The 20,716-nt window shown below is 48.1% G+C and overlaps 1 protein-coding gene across 1 annotated transcript in view; it reads right to left on the bottom strand.

Moving 5' to 3' along the window:
- Positions 1-19,042, bottom strand: part of LOC147884861 (uncharacterized) — a 41,538-nt gene extending 22,496 nt beyond the window's left edge. The window contains exons 1-2 of the mRNA XM_087397755.1: positions 18,195-19,042; positions 17,787-17,990 (exon numbers count right to left, since the gene is read on the bottom strand). Coding sequence (XP_087253881.1) covers positions 17,787-17,990; positions 18,195-18,980 — 990 coding nt within the window. The 5' untranslated portion in view covers positions 18,981-19,042. The remainder of the gene's footprint in view (positions 1-17,786; positions 17,991-18,194) is intronic.
- Between the last annotated feature and the right edge of the window lie 1,674 nt (positions 19,043-20,716).

Raw genomic sequence — 20,716 nt, 5'->3', positions numbered from 1 at the left:
CTTTGGATTATAATCCATATGTATGGGATTTTGAGTTAAGGGCGTAAACTCAGCGCCTTGCTCTTGGATGGACTCATTTCTCCCTTCATTTCTAAAGGAAATCTCCCTATCAAGAGATTCTTGAAAGAAATTTCCTTCAACAACAAAAAATCTAAATTTGTATGATTGGACTTATTCTAGTCTTACAACGGTATATATATTCTTGAAGGAGAGATGAAGGTAATTCTATACGTGGGTTATCATACTCAATATGTGTAAAACTCTCATCTACATTATCCTCTTCAGGAGGAGGTGATGGTGTTCTCTCCCTATGTCCTCCTGGTAGTGGAGGAAAAAGGACAAGTTCATTATTAAATATCCCTCCTCCTTCCATTCTTTCCTTTTAGTAATACAAGAGAAAATGGCTTGCTGTAATTTCAGAAAAGGGGTTTATTTTACAACAAAAGTCAAGTGTTGTAGAGTTGGTGGTACTTAATCCGACTCCCACTTCGCTTGTGTCGAAAAACTACTTCTAGGGGATACTTGATGGGTGGATCACCCCCTTAAAATCTTGTTCCGATCCGACTTTCCGTTGGAGAGAACGGAGGGGGTCTCTTTTTCCCACGGTTTAAGGGTTTTAAGGGTCTATTCGCACGGGGGGATCACCCCGTTAGGACACCCCACATGTCCAAATTCGATGCCGTCTGAAGCAGTGGCTCCAGCTCGACTAGTCATATCTACTCAAATGATCCATCGCCATAACAAATCGATCGATGTCCATCATAAATACATATACATGTTACACCATTGGCATATAATATATAATAATGTTTTAATGTCTACTAATCACGGATTAGTGATTTCTCTTGTCATGACAGCAATAATCCGTACACTGCCCTGCAGCAGCCCGTACAGTGGCTGACGTCATTGCGCCTTCGTTCCTTGATGGAGATGCTGTGCAGGTCTGCTCTGCTCTGTCCTTGACAGTCAGCTGGCCATTCTCTGCCAGATCTGCCCTCGAGGCAAGCTTCCTTCTGCCGTGTACTCTCCTTTCTTTGTGTGAGGTGCTGCCCATGTGGCAGCACCCTCCCTCTCTCTTTTCCTAGGTTCACCTCCCCCATGCTCTCCTCATATGGGGGCTTACAGATGGGGAGGTGACCATTCCAACAGACCAGGGCCAATGATTGGCGTTGACAGCCGACCAGGGTCGGCCAGTCTGCCCTAAAAGAGTATAAAAGGAAATACTATCCCATTCATTTCAGCATTCAGCTCATGCAGTTTAGTCTCCAGTAGTCAGCCTCCATTCTCAGCATTCAGCCCACGCAGCAGTCAGAATACCACAACAAGTCTGGGATTCATCCCCAGTCTTGCATCCAGCAGTAAGAAATACCATATACCTTTGTAAGACTAGAATAAGTCCAATCATACAAATTTAGAAATTTTGTTGTTCTAAAATCAAAAATCTACAAAGGAAAAAAAAAAAAAAGAGAGAGAGAAAATGAAAGAGAAGAAAAAAGAGGTAAACAAAAACTTTTATGAAAAGCAAAAGGAAGACGTCAAATAAACAGTGCTTACTAAAATACGTCAAATAAACAATAGAGAATGAAAACAAGAAATAAAGAAGAAACGAAGCAGGTGACTTAAGCAAAAATAAACAAGCAAGTCAAGAAACAAAAACTTCCAAAAAACTAGAAACTCTCTCTCTCTCTCTCTCTCTCTCTCTCTCTCTCTCTCGTCGATGGCCATGACTTCCATCATTTCTTTGGATCACAGACTCGTTAGGGAAGACGATGTTCCTCATATTTCATATTATACATTTTGTATCTAGGTTTTGTATCTAGGCATTTTTGGTACTCTATTTCATTTCATTTTGTATCTAGGATTTTTGTAGCCATTTTTGGCATCTTAGCTGTATTACGATGAGGCCACCTAGTTGGCGCATTGTTGATGATGTATTTTCCTTTCGGATGATTTTGTGTCCCATCCCATTCAACTCAGCATTCAGCTCATGCAGTTTAATCTTCAGTTGTCAGCCTCCATTCTCAGCATTCAGCCCACGCAGCAGTCAGCATACAACAGCATGTCCGGTATTCATCCACAGTCCTGCATCCAGCATTGATAAGCAGCATTGGGAATGTCACAGATTTACAGTAGAGGACATGGACTCGGCTCGCCATGTCCCCCGTTCTCTAGTGATGCTTCGCTTCCCCAGGCTCTTGAGGGAATACAAGGCCATCCTTCCTTCCATCGAACAGGCATTTTGGCACAGTATTAGAGTATCCTGCGGAGTCGGCCATGTTTGTAGTGGTAGATGATGGAGTTCCTCTTCTCCAGTTGGTTGTGGAGAGCCCGGAAGCACCCCGAGAGGTGATTCTCTTCGAGACTCTCGAGCGAGGTACACTTCGTCAGAGACTGGAGGTCTTCAGATTACCAGACCAATGTCTAAGATGCAGACAGATGAGGCACTTAGCCCTTGATTGTACGTGAGACGTGAGCCTGGCCCCTTCCTCCCTTCATGAGACACAGGGACAACATAGAGACGCGGGGGGCAGCTCGCAGGTGCTCTCCATACACCGAGTATTTCTTTCCCTATCCTATTCATCTCATAGTCTAAACTCAACTTGCTATGTGCCTAGGCCCTACGTGCCTAGGACGTATCCTAGGTGCTCTCTTCAAGGTTCCTTGACCATTCTCCTGCACTTTAATTATTCTAATCACCCTTTTACCCCTGGGCAATGACCTATATAACCTAAGATGACCCTTTTTCCTGCTTGTCTCACTCAATATGACTCCAATTTCTAAACAGTTTGAACCAAAGTTCTTCTCTTGACTAATCCCATTGATTAGCATACTAATTCTCTTAAGACCCAGTGCCTCCCCTGCTAGACTCTACGTTGCAACCAAAGTGCAACCCCTTGACTCCCTATGGAGGACTTCCAAGCAATAGATCTCCTTGTCTTCTTGACATGTTGAACCGCTTTTGCGAAACTTGAGACCTCTACCTTGTTGTGCTTGAGAGTCTTGGCCTCTAGACATCTATAAAATTAGTCGAACATTTCGTGTAGTGCATTGCTTTGTGCGATACCACCCCCATGCCTTGTATTCTTGAAGTAGGTTGCCTTTGCTCTGTAGTGTGATTTCTCCATGCCTTGAGTATTCCAAGTGGACAGAGACCCCCATTGCTCCACAAACCACGTTGCATGTGCATAAAGAATATGCTATACAGAAAAACATCGTATTAGAAACATAAACCGACTTAAGGTTAATGCACAAAATTTCAACCTAAGGAGGATTACCCCATGTAATGCATATTATGTGACTCCCCCCATGCTTCTACCATCAATGATATGAACTCTCCCAATGATGTCTTGAATCTCTCATAATAAAGCTCATCCATTTGATTCCTCATCCCCTTGAGCAAAACACAAGGCATTGTTCATAATACAAATGCTCACCCTCTCTAGCTTATGCTCTTTTTGAGCTTCATCCATTTTTATAAGAAATACTAGCTTGCCATCTATACAATGAAACAGAAATACAGTACCAGTATTGACATCGGAGCTGCATCAGTAACAGCCTCAACATGCCCTACTACCACCGTACCCTTTATGCCTCCTCACAATGCTCCTCGTTCTCGTCAACCCTAGCCCTCAACCAATCATCCTTCCCCTCTACAATTGGTCTCACTGCCGCTATCTCCCACATGTCCCAATACACTGTCAGTCTTTTGCCATCCTCGATACTCTATCCCTATTTCCTATCCCACTTACTCAGCCCTCCTTCGTACCCTATCCATACCAGTCCCATCAGATACCCCTAATGGGCATTTGGGAGCACATTTTGAGAAGTTCCCCTAAGTTCCAAACAGCGTGTGCTTGCATATTCAGCCTCCAATTGTAAGTTCACATGGTACTTGTTGGATATTTCTCAAATGGTGCCATGAGTACTCAAAGAGAGGTATCAGTGCTGCAAGCTGAAATGTAAGGGAGAGCAGGCAAAGGAGAAGGTGGCAAAGAGAGAGCAGCAAGGAAGAGGGAGGAGGAGAAGCACGCCAGGGCAAGATAAAGAGGAAGAGGAGAGTAGGGTGGTTGGTGCAAAAGGGAGGGAAGGAGCTGCTATTGCAGGAGGGGAGAGTTGCTGTAGGAGGGAGGAGGGGAGAGGAAGAAGGGAGGGGGAGCAAGGTGGCTAAAGGAGGAGAGGGAGTAGGGCAGCTGGAGAAGGAGAGGAGAGGAAGGAGAGAGGAGGAGGAGGAGCAAGAAGGATCAGAGCTGCTGGAGGAGGAGGGGAGAGGAAGGAGGAAGGAAGAGGAGCAAGAAGGAGGAGGGAGAGGAGGAGGGAGGGAGAGGGGGAGCGACGGAGAGGGAGGGAGGGAGGGAGGGAGGAGGAGGGTGAGGAGTAGGGAGGGAGAGAGGTGGAGATAGAAGAGGGAGGGGGAGGGAGAGGGAGGGAGAGAGAGAGGGAGGGAGGGAGATTCGAAATTTGAAGATTCAAATTTCAGAAAGTTGCCCCCTCCTCTCATTGAGAGGGAGAGGTGGGCTCAATTGTGGGATTAACCCACCTAGTTTGGGCTGGTTAGGCCTCCTTGGGACCCTCCAATCCCCTTGCATTAGTTCACTAAGAATTCCCTAATCCATTCCTTATGAGGCCCTTTTGAGACCCCAATTCTCCCCTAATGAAGATTTACTACAAGGCCAACTAAGAATTCATCTTCATTCTTCTTGGGTTTATCCTTCTTTAAATCCTTCGGGAGGATGGAACCTAGTGACCCCCTAGACAGTTGTAGTAGTAGCGACAACAGCACGAGCCCTAGATCCCTTGGGGCGAGCCTTCCGAGGCAAGGGGGACCAGGGTGGGTAAGAAGAAGCAAAGTAAGTGGGCTAAAAAGAACCAATAGCAGCATGCTAACTGCAAGATGCGAGCATCAGCAGTTGCTCAATCTCGGGGAGATCAGGTTGGCAACCCTAGACAGATGGGCCACGAGCTTCGGAGAGGAGGCCCTTAACTTCAAGCCACTTTGTAGACTCTATGGCCGCAAGAGCAATAGCAGGAGCACATTCCAGCAGTTTTTGAAGCCTTAGGGACCTCTACCCCCTAGATTTTCCCTCCCTCGACCTCAGAGGCCTCATGCATCCATGCCGCAGTGGGCAGTGACAGATCCTTCTCAGTCTCCTTCCCCGTCCCCTTCGGACCGTTTCCCCCTAACCCCCTCGGACCTGTAGACTGTGCCCCCCCTCCCCCCCTCTACCTCCCCCCGCGCCTTCCCTCCCTCCCCCTTCTCTCACTCCCCACGCTGTGATTACCTTCACCATTGGCTCCCACCTCCCTCCATCGCCCCATCGCACCTGATAGCAGTAGACTCGTCCGATGCCCTCTTCCTCGCGCACCCCTTCCGAATCTATTGCTGACCCCCCACCCTTGAGCAAGGGCAAGGCTAAGGCCACCTCGCTAACCTCTCCATGATAGCAAGTCAGCTCCCCTGGCACGTAGGAGACAGTTTCTTCATAGGCCTTTGGGGAAGAGGGAGCAACCGGCCAATCCTTGGGTCACTGCTTGCAAGCTGGGTTGCCTTTACCGAGGGAGTTCTAGACGTTGGGACCGTGGAACTATTTTGAAATCCTAGACACATTTCCCATGCCCTTTTAACTGACTATCCTGATCTTGCAGCCCTGAAAGGGGGTATTAGCGTGGTAAGATCCCGCACCCATCGGGTTCGGGTCCTGCGGTTCGCCTCCACAAGTGTGGAGAAGTGGACCCTGGAACTATTCAATGCTGATGGAGCATCAGGTGTACCATATGATGGATGAGTGGATGGGACTGCAAGGGATGGACTTGTGGTTCTCCCATGGTGCCTTGATGCATTTCCAGGTCGACTTCTCTTCAACGAGGCCAGGATTAGGCTTAGTAGTAAGAGTGATTTGTTTGCCACCTAAGGTTGTACTCACCTAGCCTCATTATTAGATGCTCCAGTAGTGTGCCGACTTGTTTGGTGTAGATGTTTCTTTCATGATGTATTGGGCACGGAAGGTAGGGATTGAGCCAATGGTGACCTCGGTCCGATGGCGCACGGATACAGATTACTCACCCTCCAAACCTCCTTCTAAATCGCAGAGATTTGGTTTCCTGAGCAAGCTCCCACACATAGGTGCGCATTGTTCTCGATCGCCCCATCCTAATGAGTTTGACTTTGGTGAGTTCGAATGTGCATGGGCTTCTTGACCGTGCGCGTAGTCAGCCGCTATATTTGATTCTCCGCCAAGAATTGCAACGAGCATTGGTAGGCTGTCTAATTGACTTCCTCTTGATTCAGGAACATATGTTCTTGCCGTCATACATCACATGTCGACACCACCTCCTCCCTGGAAGGGGCCCAAAGGTTTAGTCTCCCGCAATCGGTAGGAGTGGCGGAGTATGGATTTCAGCCTCTCACGATGTGGCCTCAGAGACATTTGCTCACGGGGAGCTCGTACCATGTGTGTAGTGTGGATGGGTATTCAGACAGGTGAGGCCTGGATTGGTATCCTGACTGTGTACCCACCTGCTTCCAGGAAGCACCATCCTGCTTTTTGGCAGCAGCTCACAAAGTGTCTCCCAGAGGTTGACTCTTGGATTGTTGGAGGTGACTTTAACAACCTAGAGTTTATGGAGGATAAGCAGGGCGAAGCCTCTTTTGTAGAGATGCTAGCCGTGAAGAGGAGCACCTGGGAGCAGTTTATTTTTGTGATCAATGGCATGGACCCATGGTGAGAGCCTAAGTTTATGAGACTTTTGGGTAGCCTTCAGTTCTCTTTTGGACAACGGCGACATGATGGGCTGTTGGAGCCCCTAGATAGATTCTACATAGGGGATCCTCAGAGGCAGCTCCACCGCCATCTTAGCAAGGACTACGAAGTCGGATCACTCCTCGACGGTTCTTCACTTGGAGCAACCTCGCTACAGACTCTCCCAAAAGGGGCTCCACATCCCGAATGATCTTCTCAAGGAGGTGGAGGTACAACAAGAGATAGTGGAGATTTGGAGACAAGCCGAGGAGGGACCCATAGAGGGCTAGGGGCATGGGTGGCTGGTACGATTCAGCAGAGTAGGCAATAGCTCGTGTCTCGGACGTAGATGGGCTCTTTAGGAGCGGGAGAGAGCACTTCGTCGAGACTAGCATCCATATAGAAACTCAAGGAGTAGGATTCGGGATCCCAATGGCTCAAGGACCACTTGGAGTGTGAGCAGAGTTTTTGTACCACTCATCCTAGGCTAGATGGGTCCAACAGGGGGATAGGATGATTAGACAGTTCTTTCAGACCATAGGACCATGGTCGGGAGGGCTTTAGCTTCAGGGGCTCCAAGACTCGCATGGACTTATGCACACGGACCCACAGGAGATACTTGAGCTGACCATAGACTTTAACCGCCAGCTGTTTCAATCGGAGAAGACGTCGCCTATGACTTTCCTGGCTAGGAGGCAAAATGGGAGCATGTTCCTTCAATCATCACGCAGAGTTTGAGCAGACGACTGGAGACACAATTTACCAACGAGGAGATTTGGGAGGCCTTGTACGGCCCTACCGATCCAGTAGTGCCCTAGAGAGGACGGCTTGACCCCGAGCGGGGAGCATATTTGTATCCCACTGAGGTTAGCCTGTCAGGAGATTTTTGACTCGAGCTCCTTCCACATTCTTTGAGCAGAGGCTGGATTTGTCTGATCATGAAGGGAGGAAAGAGATCAGATATTCGCTAGTGGAGACCGATCACCCTACTCAACACGGCTTACAAGTTCTTGGCCAAGGTATCGAGCTACAGTTGAGACCTCACCTACCAGACATCATCCATGAGACAAACATATTTTGTTCAGGCGCGTAGCATCTTGGACAACATCTTCACTTTCTGGGAGGTAGGAGATTGGTCCAGGAAGAGTCACAGCCTCTCGCCATTCTTCTTTTGGATTTGGAGAAGGCATATGACAGAGTAGAGTGATCTTTTTTGGAGGGTACCATGCAGAGACTTGGGTTCTCAGAGAAGCCAAGTCTCTAGAGGGGTTTCATCTCTCTATGCAGGTAGATCTAGTCAGGTGGTCTTGGGGGCACACATGAGAGGCCTTTCCTCTTCCCCATTAAGTGAGACCAAGCTGCCCTCTTGCCCCCTACCTATTACCATGCAGAGACTTGGCTTCTCAGAGAGATGGATCAGAGGGGTTTCATCTCTCTATGCGGGCAGCTCTAGCCAGGTGGTCATTGAAGGGCACACAGGAGAGGCCTTTCCTCTTCCCCATTCAATGGGAGCTGCCCTCTTGCCCCCTACCTGTTACTCTTGGTAGCAAAGGCCCTAGGTTACTTTCTGTGCTCCCAAGCACTTGGCCTCACAGGGAGTAAGGCTTCCAATCCACCAGAAGGAGGAGCTTCTAGACATTGAGTTTGCAAATGATATGGCCCTTTATATGGAGGGCTCAACATCCAGTCTAGAGAGGGTCAAGGGGGCCTTGTCCATTTATTGTGAGGCTTCCAAAGCTTGCATAAACTGGACCAAATTTGTCGGTTTCTTCACAGGGCTTGAGGAGATCTAGAAGGTTTGAGATTGGGGGAGTTGATTTTGTCTTTCACTGGATCTCGAGCGGGGAGGCGGCGAGGTACTTGGGCTGCCAGGTTGGCATTGACATTTCAGCAAAGCAGCAGTTCAGCCCTATCCTAGAGTGCAAGCTATTGTATTGGAGCTCAACCAATCAATCTCTCACTAGCAAGTAGAGCGTTGGTGATTAACTAGGTCCTTCTCGCCACGGCTTGGTATATCGCCTCCTGTTGGTGTTTCCATCGGGGTTGCATAGGGCAGCTACGACACTTAGTGCGAAGCTTTTGTGGGCAGAATCGGATGGGACGCGTAACACCAGAGCCAGGGTGGCTTGGCGGACGGTGATTATGCCACAGCTGCAGGGTGGATTGGGCATCCTTGATCCAGAGATGCACTACCCTCACCCTAGGAGCGAAACCATTTAGGCTCCTCCTTCAGCGGAGGAGCTAGCAACCATGGCAGTGGTCTATACATCGAGCGAATACCACTAGCAGAACGGGTGTAAAAGATTCTTGCAGGTCATTCCTTGCAAAAACGCTCTCACCTTTCGGCAATCACTCTCAAACATGAAGTACGGCGCTCCCAAATGGTGTACAAAGTAAAAACGATGCCCTGCCAAATGGCAACTAAGGTAGCCGTCAGAAAGACCAGCTGGCCTCCCATCACCTGATTGCACCGAGTGACCCAAATGTTCCAAGCAGTAATGCTGGACACTGTCTCCCAACGGGATGGCATAGATGCATCTTAGAACTCTAGACCTGCTGTCCATGTATCTTGTATGCCGATCAATCAATAAAGCGTGTCCTAGAAGCTGTTTTGTATGGTGTCTTCAAGCATTAATAGAAGTTCATTTTCTATGAAAAAAGAAGAAATACTCGATGTAGGGGTCACAAGGGCACTGACTGCAGCGTGAAGGTTGTAGGAGGGCCTAGCAAAGAGCCATAGTGGCCTAGGTTCCAACAAAGAGGGCAGAAACGAAGAAATTGAAGAGAACCACAGAATTTGGCTCATTACACTTGGTATGGAGCGGCGAGATCCAGTAGTGAGAGCGGCAGGATCCAGAGCAGGGACAGGAAGAGAGAGCGAAAGGAAGGCAAACAAGAGGAGGAGAAAAGAGGCAGCCAGCAACCAGGGCTGGACCAGCAGTTATACAAATAGGGAGCACCAACAAGCAAGTGCTGCACGGGAGGCTGGCTGGCACACGCATGATCGCAGAGAGCGGCATGTGTACGACCATTGAGCGTCGGACGGGAGACCAGTGCGATTGCAAGAGGAGGACATCGTTGTCGAACAGGGAAGTCACAAATTTTGAAGTCTGACATTCATTAACCCGATTTTCAGAATTGAAAATATGAGATTTGCAAATCCGAAATCTGTGACCAGCAAATTCAAATCTCTTTGAATGAATTCCGAAATTTGCGTGTTGACTTTGAAATTCCGAGAGGCAACATGCGAATTCCTGAAAATGTAGGCTGGCCTTGAAATGTTGAGGTTTGCAAGGAAGGCTTTTTTTCGTAATTCCTTGCTCTTTGTACGGGGAACGGGGTGATAAACCTCCCCCTGCCCTGCCCCGCCTCGCCCCCCCCCCAAACCCCCTCTCCCAACCCCCAAACCCCAAAAAAAACACTAAATGGCTCCGTGCTTTTTTTGGAAATAGATAGAGTAAGAGTGTCATACACCTGTTTGAACCTGAGCCTCCCTCCTCACAAGGACACAATCCTTCAGACGTCCAAATAGATCCCCCGGAGCTTTGAATCAAGGTCGTCCTTCAGCAAGGTCCTTGCCTTCAAGCTTGACTTTCAGTGAACTTCCAATTAGGGCTCTGATACCATGTTAGAAATGAAGCAGACAGAGGGTATCCCGAAGCAGCAATAGCAGAGGACTGATAGAGCGTTCCAGGAATTCACGCGAAAGTGTTTAACTACGGAATCCAAAACTCCTTTCCTTGTGCGTACTCAACATACATGTGTGTGTGTGTGTAAGCGAGTAAGTAGACAATGCTCCACCAGAGATATAGATCCAACCAAAATATATTAACGTCCGACAAGACACAATACAAAAGAAGTCCTGAGTCCCACCCAATCGTGGTGCTTAGTCCTTACCCCAAATGGTGTTGTCTTACTACATCCATGGCACTTCTAGATCCCATGTAGACTTACCATGCATGATCCCCGCATCTTAATGCCGTAACTGTCAGCCTAGGTGTGCAGCCCTTCCAAGCCTTGTCTGCAGCTCCTCAGGCCTTCTTTTTCCTCTCGGATGTAGGTTTAAAGAAGGCTGCTCTGCTGCTCCAATCTGCTCGGCCCTTGCTGCTCTGATAGATATGGAATGCCCCAAGGGCCCCCTTTTATAGGGGCTGGTAGCTCCCCAGTCAACCGACTTGGGCTGACCCATCAGCCTGCCAGTCGCGACTGGCCTGGTCTGTAAAAACTGCAGTGATTGGGCTCCACGTAGCAGGCTGCCACTGACCCAGGCAGTCCCGCCCATATCAGTTCTGCTTCCTGTCAGGGACTTTTCCAGCCTCTGGATCCTCTCCAACAGCTCCGTACATGCTGACGTACAGGCCCGTACAGTTATTGACGAGACCTGCCAGGTCATCACATTGTTGCAGGCTGTATTCCCTTTGCCAACCAGTCATTGACAGCCATGTGGCACCATAGTACCCCTGCTGTCCACCAGGAAAGCTCTGAACTGCCAGGTGCTTTCTTGAATCTGCTGCCCACATGGCAGCCCTTTGCTTTGTTTTTGTGTTGTGATTGCTGCCCACGTGGCAGCCAAAGTACTGCCCATGTGGCAGCCAAATCACCCTTTGGTTCAACCCCCATGCTCTCCTCATATGGCGCCTTACAAATGGGGAGGCGACCACACCATTTCCAACACCCCCTCTCACCGACACATCTTGGCTCGATCCCAACCAGTTGATAAAGATGCTCCAATAGCTCCCATGGCATAGCCCTTTGGAACATTCCAGTGTCAGTGTCACTCTAGCCTTCTTGGCTTTTCATCCAATGGCTCCTGCTCCATAGGTCCGGTCTATACAAGCAAAACCACATGGGTACACAAGTCTATATTTGGTAGCACCAGATGGCACCACCTTCTTCAGTCCTGCACTCGCCTTCAAACTCGTCCCCCTCATGATGTGTGGACAGCCTGATGTCCTCGAGGCACCATGCTCTCAGGGTTTGTTTTAACCTGTCCTCCATCTAGCAGGGTATGGAACCAAATAGCATACTCGAGAAATCAAATCCAAGTACGAATTCAGATTACCTAGACCATCAGCTTCCATGTGTAGCCCTGAGATGTCCCTCTCTAAGTCATAGCATCCATCTGACTCTGGATGTCGAAGAATCCTCCTTTGTGTGAGCGAGACCAGCCAAGCACCTAGATGGCTCCAAGCACTCAATGCTCTCCTTCACCTTCACAAAGTTTCTAACTCCTCATCTGACCACATCTCAATGTTAGACATCCTTACCATAACACCAGGATCTGTAAACTTTACCTTAGCAACACCAAGAGATGTCACCAAGAAAAGCTCCTTTGTGACCACCATATTAGCTTTAACTCCTCTGACTCTAAGTTGGCCCCCTTATTCTTTTGATCAGCCTTCTTGTTTCTATAATCCTTGCAAAATGTCCTATCGCATCACAGTAGAAGCACTTTTTCTCTTTCTTCCTTTTCTTTTTGTTGTCTTCATCTGAAGAGTCTGCTCCATCATCAAACTTGTCTTTCTTGGGCTTGCCTTTCCTAGGATCACCCTTACTCTTGCCTTCGCTCGTCTTAAATATAAGGGCTTTGTCATCGGTTTCATCGTATTTCTTCTCCCGAGCTTCTTGCTGAAGAAGCAATGCTACTAGCTCCTCGAACGTCATTGGCACCGCCATCTGCGTTGCAATCATCGCAGTCACAAAACTACTATAGCATGCCAAGCAATAGCCTAGCAATCTTTGTTGAACTCGTCCCTTCACCGACTGCTGCCAGCTTATCCCACAGCACCTTCATCTTGGTGAGGTGATCCTGTACTAAATCCCCTCATCCATGCTCATGCCGTAGAGCTCTGTCTTGAGTTCCAAAATCCTCGCCTCATTGTTGAGCTTGTACATGTCCCTCAAATGGTCTAGGTTTCGAAAGAACAGTCTGCCGTCTGTGTGAGAAACTACCGCATCAGCTGTAGCGCCTACAATAATGGCTAATGCCTCCACATCTCGAATCTGCCAGGCTCTCACTAACATTGGATCTGCTGGTGTAGTCACCAACAACGCAGTCGTTGTGGCTGGAGTCACCGTGGGCTGAGGCATAAACTACTGCCCTGTCACAATCTCCCACAACTCCTTCAACACTAAATGGCTTCGGACTATCATCTTCCGCAATGGGTAACTAGTCCCATCCAACTTGCCTGTGTCCCCAAAATGAAGAATAGCATATCTCTACGCCATGACAACAAATTGAGAAGAGAGAGAGTAAAGAGCATCGTACACCTGTCTGAACCTGAGCCTCCCTCCTTCCCACAAGGGCACAATTCTTCAGACGTTGAAGTAGATTCCCTCAAGCTTTGAATCAAGACCAAGGTCCTTGCCTTAAGCTCCACTTCCCGTGAAGCTCCCGATCAAGGCTGTGATATCATGTTAGAAATGAAACAAACAAAGGGTATCCTGCAGCGGACGACTGACAGAGCGTTCTAGAAATTCACGTAGAAGTTTTTAAGTACGGAATCCAAAACTACTTTCCTTGTGTGTACTCAACATACATGTGTGTGTAAGCTAGTAAGTAGACAATGCTCCACAAGAGATATAGAACCAACCAAAATATACGGGACACAATACAAAAGAAGGCCCACCAAATCGTACACCTGTCTGAACCTGAGCCTCCCTCCTTCCCACAAGGGCACAATTCTTCAGACGTTGAAGTAGATTCCCTCAAGCTTTGAATCAAGGCCAAGGTCCTTGCCTTAACACTTCCCGTGAAGCTCCCGATCAAGGCTGTGATATCATGTTAGAAATGAAACAAACAAAGGGTATCCTGCAGCGGATGACTAACAGAGCGTTCTAGAAATTCACGTAGAAGTTTTTAAGTACGGAATCCAAAACTACTTTCCTTGTGTGTACTCAACATACATGTGTGTGTAAGCTAGTAAGTAGACAATGCTCCACAAGAGATATAGAACCAACCAAAATATACGGGACACAATACAAAAGAAGGCCCACCAAATCGTGGTCCTCTGTCCTTACAAGTTACCCCAAAAGGTGGTCTTACTACCTCCGTGGCACTTCTAGATCCTCGAGCCTGCGTGCTCCTCGTCGAGCTTTTGTAGACTTTGTGTGTGATCCCCGCACCTTGCTGCCGTACCTGTTAGCCTAGGTGTGCAGCTCTTCCACGCCTTGTTTGCAGCTCCTCAGCCCTTCTTTCTCCTCCTCGATGTAGGCCCAAAGAAGGCTGTTCTGCTGCTCCAATCTGCTCGGCACTTGCTGCTCTGGTGGATATGGGGCCCCCTTTTATAGGGATTGGTAGCCCCCCAGCCAACCGACTTGCTAGGGGCTGTAAGCCCCAGCCAACCAACTTGCTAGGGGGGGGGATTTGGGTTCTGAGAGATGGCCACATGGGCAGCATCATGGTTGCCACGGGGGCAGGGATCAGATAGAGAAAAGGATGAACAAGGGGCTGCCACATGGACAGCAACAAGGCTGTCATGTGGGCAGCACAATCAAAAGAGAAGTACCCGGAGCCATCTAGGAGTGTGGATCAACACTATGGATAAGGTGACTGGCAGAGGCAAGTCCAGCAGCAGATTAGTGGCTGCTTGGAGATCCAGAGGCAGGAAAAGTGGCATCAGCATGTGCGCAGCATGTCAGGGCAGGACCAAGGCCTAGAGCATGGGCCAGGAGGTGATTTTGATGGTGACTCATGGTGGGATTGTACAGGGTAGCAGGCGCCTTAATGGCGAGATGAATGGCGGGGACTGTGGGTAGGCTCATGGCCTGCAACAAGCCCTAGAAGATGGTGGGGGCAGGCAGCAGCATGGTGTTGGGCAGCCTCTGCATGGCTGCCACGTGTCGAATAGCGCCGAGTGTAGGGGGTCCCAATCCCCTACCTCCTAGCCACGCTCTTCCTCTAGAGCCTCCCTAAAAATCCCGGGAGGGATACTCTGGAGGTCTTCAATTCAGCCCATATATACAAGAACTTCAAGCATACAATATTGATTATGGGATTAATCCCCTTCCACTAATACCCGTGTAGTGAGCGCATGAGACCCTTCATGAATTTCCACACCCACAAGGAGGTTGGCCCATATTCCAACACCCCCCATGGGCCAAGCACCTAAGAACAAGCATTGACCAAACCAAAGGCCTAGCGCATACAACCAAGGGTAACTATGGACAAACCGCATGGTAGGTCAAATCAAAGACCTCCCAAAGTGCCTTCAAAGTCATCGTTACTCCACAACAGCAGACAGAGCCACTGGTGCAAGCAGCCGCCACTGGAAATCACATTGCACTAAATACAAGACACGGATCACGACACTCCGTGCAGGGTCGTACTAAAGAGTTTGCTGCGAATCACAACACTCCGTGCAAGGTCGTACTATGGGTCATCACATCCCACAAGCAGCAGAGTCTGATGGAACAGTCGGCTCTGATACCACTGTTGGGCAGCCTCTGCATGGCTGCCACGTGTCGAATAGTACCGAGTGTAGGGGGTCCAATCCCCTACCTCCTAGCCACGCTCTTCCTCTAGAGCCTCCCAAAAAATCCCTGGAGGGATACTCTTGAGGTCTTCAAATCAGCCCATATATACAAGAACCTCAAGCATACAATATTGATTATGGGATTAATTCCCTTCCACTACACGGGTATTGAGTGCATGAGACCCTTCATGAATTTCCACACCCACAAGGGGGTTGGCCCATATTCCAACACATGGGTCGGCCAGTACAATGCTGGTTGAGCTGTTCGAGCCAGCCAACGAGGCCTGGTTGGGCAGACCGTAGGTTTGGTACCCTGCATTGAAGTGTGGGCCAAAGGCTCTAGTTTTGTGGACCCCCAGGTCGGCGGGGAGGGCCAAAATGGCCCTGTTTGGTCGGTCCATTTTGAAGGGCGTTTTCCCCTATAAAAGGGGCCCCTTGGGGGCGCATAACATCATCCAGTAGATCAGCAAGCAGAGGAGCAGAAGGAGCAGCAAGAGCCACATCTTTGGGCCCACATCTAGGAGCAAGAGGAGGGCCAGAAGTGCTACAGACTTAGTTCACTTGGGGCTGAAGCCTAGGCTGTCTACCAGGGCAGAAAGGTGCTGAGATCTTTGGACAGAGAGTCTACATACGCTCGAGGTGGAGCACACCAGCTCAGAGGTCTAAAGGTACCCAACAGATAGTAGGAGAACCTTTTGGTAAGATCCGAGGACCACAATTTGATGGAACTCGGGATCTGTCTTTTGTATTGTGTCCATAGCTTTGGACGGAAATATATTGTTTTGGTGGATTCTATATTTGGCTTGGATCACTGTCTACTTGCTAGTTTACACAACACATCTATGTGAAGCACACTAAGTGAAGAACTTTGTGATTCCACCCACACCACACCACTGTGTGAGCTCCTGGGCTATTCTATCAATCTCCGCTATGTGTACCCTCTGTTGGTCGATTTCTAACATGGTATCGGAGCCTCGATAGGAGACTCACAAGTGTGGGAAGCTTGAAGGCAAGGACCTTGCTAAAGGATGACCTTGATTCAAGGCTGTAGGGAATCGATTCCACGACTGGTAGATTGAGCTCTTGCGAGAAGGAGGGCGAATCAGGTTCAGTCAGGTGTGTAAAGAGTTCTTGTCTACAGACGGTGGTTTTTGCTTTTCGATTTTGCTATATGGTATAGCAGCAAAGATGTTGATTTCTGAAGCAGATGCCTCTTCAACCACTGCTTGTTGTCCCTCCTCCTCTAGTTAAATTCCTTCTTTCACTATCCCTAACTTTGGAGAGTCTGGGAAACTAGTGGGACTAATTATCCTCTTTGGAAGGTGAAGATCCAGAGTCATTTAGTGGCTCGAAAACTGTGGAAGCTGACAATGGGAAAGGAGGCGAAGCCGGAGGATGTGCTGGACAACAAGGGGAGGATACTTGTACCCGTAGATGAAGATGAACTCGAAGCGTGGGAGGATAGAGCTCTGGTCTTGATCATAGGGACTATGGTGGACTCAGTGGTTCCTCATATCCAGATGACTGGATATGACACATCAGTAGAGGCATGGGCCATTCTGAAGGATCTGTATGAGACAGATAATACATCTCAGATCTTGACTCTTCAGCAGCAACTCTACAATATGGATAGACCCATAGCCCTGTTCACTACAGCCCTAAATGGGTCACAAAAGAAGTCACTTGTGGACTGCACTATTTAAGGGTTGGGCATCACTGCAGTCCCAAAGAAGGAACATGATCAGCAAATAAAATGGGGCAGTTCTACACAGCCTTGTGCAGCCGCATAAAAACCCTAACCTACATCTACACAGGCTGAAGTCCATTCACGACATTAACTACTTGTAGCATACATCCATATGCTTGTAGCATACATACATATGTACATAAACACATACATACGCACGTGCGTGCACGCATGCGCGCAAAAAAACTCTCATTTTTGTCTTATCTCACACCCACTTTGCAAACATGGCAAAACTTTGGGGTGGATTCACTATCTTCATTGACCCTTCCCTTGCAGGCACTAGGAGTTGAAAGGGAGAGTAACGTTTGCCACAAGGAGTAAAAAGCATATCCCCTGAGGGCCTCACAAAAAATAGAGGCTTAGCACATTTTCAAATGGGCTAAAAAAGAATAGGAACTTGCCGCAGGAGAAGGCGGTTTAAAAGAACCATTTCTATCAAAAGAATCAGCACTGCATGCATCATCGTGCTCCAATGAAGTACAATGAGGTGATGCTCCAACATTGAGAGTAAGAAATGCCATAGCCACGAATACTTGCAATATGATGTGTGATTATCACACGCAGTAACAAGCATGTACTATGCTCTATTCTACATGTGTACACTACGTTATAATTGACTCTGGAAGCGTGCATTACTAATTCGGAGAGAGATGACCAATCAATTAAGAGAAACCACACGCCAATAGGGTTGCAAGTCCATACTCCCCCCCCGAAAAAAAAGCACACACCAACCCTTCTTCCTTTGAAAATAAGGCATGCTTTCTCCTTAAATTATGAGGATCAGAAGATTACGCTTTACAATTACATGGAAAGCATGAGTTAGCGTGCCTTCAAGTCTGGAGTGTGGCCCGCACGTTGCATATCTTCGAAGATCTTTTCAGCACCTTCGGGGTCCTTTGCTCTCCAGTAAGCTGTAATCAAGTTTTTGTATGTGCCCACACCACATGACAGACCTTCCTTCGTCATGTCTTCTAGAATTTGCGTTGGCCTCTCCAGATCAGGATTCTCTCCATGTAGATAGGCCATTATAAGCTGTCACGAGAGACAGTACGTTAATCCATGCTTTCAATATGAATTTCTTCAACAATCACAATAATGAGGAATAGAGCAGTTATGTTAGCGCTAACTTTCGCAAGCAATAGTACTAAACTTTTTCAAAATCAGGCCGCCTAAAAAACGAATTTCGCTTCAACAATCGCATGCAGAAAATAAAAGCTTGCAGTTAAAGATGATAACCCTCTGATATGTCACTTGATTAGGTTTTATGCCAGTTTCCTCCATGTGAAGTAGGATCTTCGACATTTCGGTTACCGATCCTTTGTCTGCATATGAGGTGAACAATCCATTGTAAAAGGAAGCATCGGGCTGAATTTCTGCCTCCTTCATCTGCTCTTGCACCAAATCTATTTCTTCGTTTCTCCCATGCTTTGACAATACAGTGACCAGAGTAGTGTAGAGTTTCAAGTGAGGAGAAGCCTTCCTCTCTGTCGACTTAATGTTTTCTGCGCTCACAGCGGTCAACTCACTGTTTTCTGCGCTTCCTGCACTATCTTCTTCGCTCTCTTTCCTGTCGCTCCGCGACAGTTGATCCCAGACTGCGCTTTTCTCCCTCAAGAAGGAGAACACCTGCCACGCATTGTTCCAGTCCTTCTCACCGGTATCTGCGAGGACAACGTTCCAATCATTCAAGGTCAATTTGTCAAGCCAAGGCTCCAGAGTGGAGGGAATGTCAGAACCGGCAGAGAGCTGGGAGAGCAAATCCGACAAATGAGAGTAGCGTTTGGGGAGGACGGAGGGGGGGGGGGAGGAGACGAGGGGGGGGGAGGCGTCATGGACGGTGGCGACGTGAGGGATGGAGGAGAAAGAGAGGGAGGGAAGGGAGAGGAGGTCAGAGAATTTGAAGTGGCAAGAAGGGAAGGGAGGTCTGGAGGCAAGCAAGGAATGGGAAGGGGAAGAAGGGGGGAAAGAGGTGGTTCGAAAGGAGCTGGCCGTCGCCATAGCCACTGCTGCACAGTGTAGCATATCTTCTTTTATGTCTCCCTTGGCTATGGAGACTGCGAGCTCCCCCTCCTTTCTTCACTATAATATAACTCCGTAGATATTGGTCCTCACTTTGAATGGATAATTTGCACACTTCACTCTGCCTCTTTCACACTACCTCACCCCACTCTCACCCCGGTTTTTATCCTCACCCTCGGCACATGAGGAGAAATTCCTCCGATTGTCAGCCCTTCACGCAGGATCTAGCTAAGGTGGCAAACGGAAGGCCAAACCTTGCCTGACCCTTGCAATCAGACTACACAGGCAGGCAAGGGTCACGTAAGATCCGGCAACCAATGAAATGCTGCCCTCAACCTCACAGAAGACTCCCTGAGCATGTGGTGTGCTCGTAAATCCAGCAGGCACCTTAAATCAGAAATGAAATTGAAGACATACCATGTGCCCAAGCTATCTGCTCCAGCGTTTGCGGTGAATATTATGTTGCCAACGAGAAGTAGTTGCATTTGCTACATTCCATGATCCTGAGTAGTAGCCAGGATTTCCCTGAAAAACGAGCCACTCTTGAACCACATTCGAAACTCGATGCCCGCAGAGTGCAGCCCCATGCATGGTCGCTTGGAGGTCACACGGGCCCCACACCGCTCATAGCTTGTTCAACGACTCTACATTCAATCAGGCTATTGATGTGAGACAGATAGCTTGGGCACATGTGTGGCTCTGGCTGCAATACGTTAGTGTACTTGCCTATCGGCATCACGAGCACATGCTTGCCCTTACCTGACAGAACCTTATCAGAGGTAGGGGCACATGTTCCGTTTGTAGAACAAGACATCATTTTGCAGGAAGAGAATGAAGTGGCAGCAAGCTATTCCTATGCAGTCCAATTGCATAGGTCAAGCAACAAGTTGCCTTCTGTTTGCATTCCGATTGGCACATCCTGGAATCTTTACTTGTTGGACCCTAAATCGTCGCATGCGCCTATCCCAAATATCTTGCTAGATTCTAAACCTTTTTTGTATAAACTTCTGGCCCTCGAAAGGTCATGATTCGTGAAACACAAAGGCCTCCTTGGCTTTCTAAAAGCTTGGCTCCACCAAATACTTTCTGTGAGGCTGGCATCCCCCCTTAAACTTGAGCGACCTCTCCAATTCAGCAATTTCACACTAACTTTCTAGGCCGAGACCATACCCGTGACCAATTCTGAGCCAACTACGCAAATTGGAAAATCTGAAAACAAATTTTCATACCATATAAGGCCTAGCTACCAGGAGCCCACCTCTCTACCTTGGCCTTTCTCCATAACTTCCACTCACGGAACATCTTCCTTGAACAACCACGGAATACATGACCTGGCACATGTCAGTACCTAACCCGTCGCCCTAATTAATTAATGTCAGTCAGCTATCTCGCCAGTCAAAAATGTGTTGACCCGGTGCCAGTTTTTTGTCGAATAGAGTGCAATCTTATTTTAAGATTCTCCCTTTAATTTATGTAGAATTGTTATAAGGTAAAGAGTGTGTTCTAAAAACTGTAAGTATATTCTATATTTTTCAGTCTAATGAAAAGTTTTCAAATTTATAGGTGATTTAACAAGTATTAGGATATGTTTAAATAAATGAGAAAGGAGTAGCGTAATACATTTGTTCCTCCTATTTGTTTTGGCCCATTTTATTTTATGCATAGGTTAATCCTTAAGCCGAAGTCTAAGAGGGGTGCACATTATAATTGAAATTCAAGAGGGCAAGATAGCTCTTCCC

This window comes from Dipteris shenzhenensis, chromosome 26 (assembly GCF_047967505.1).
Source record: "Dipteris shenzhenensis isolate YYH24624 ecotype China chromosome 26, Dip_SZ_1.0, whole genome shotgun sequence".
NCBI classification, from domain to species: Eukaryota; Viridiplantae; Streptophyta; class Polypodiopsida; order Gleicheniales; family Dipteridaceae; genus Dipteris; species Dipteris shenzhenensis.
This window is presented reverse-complemented; position numbering and strand designations above follow the sequence as displayed.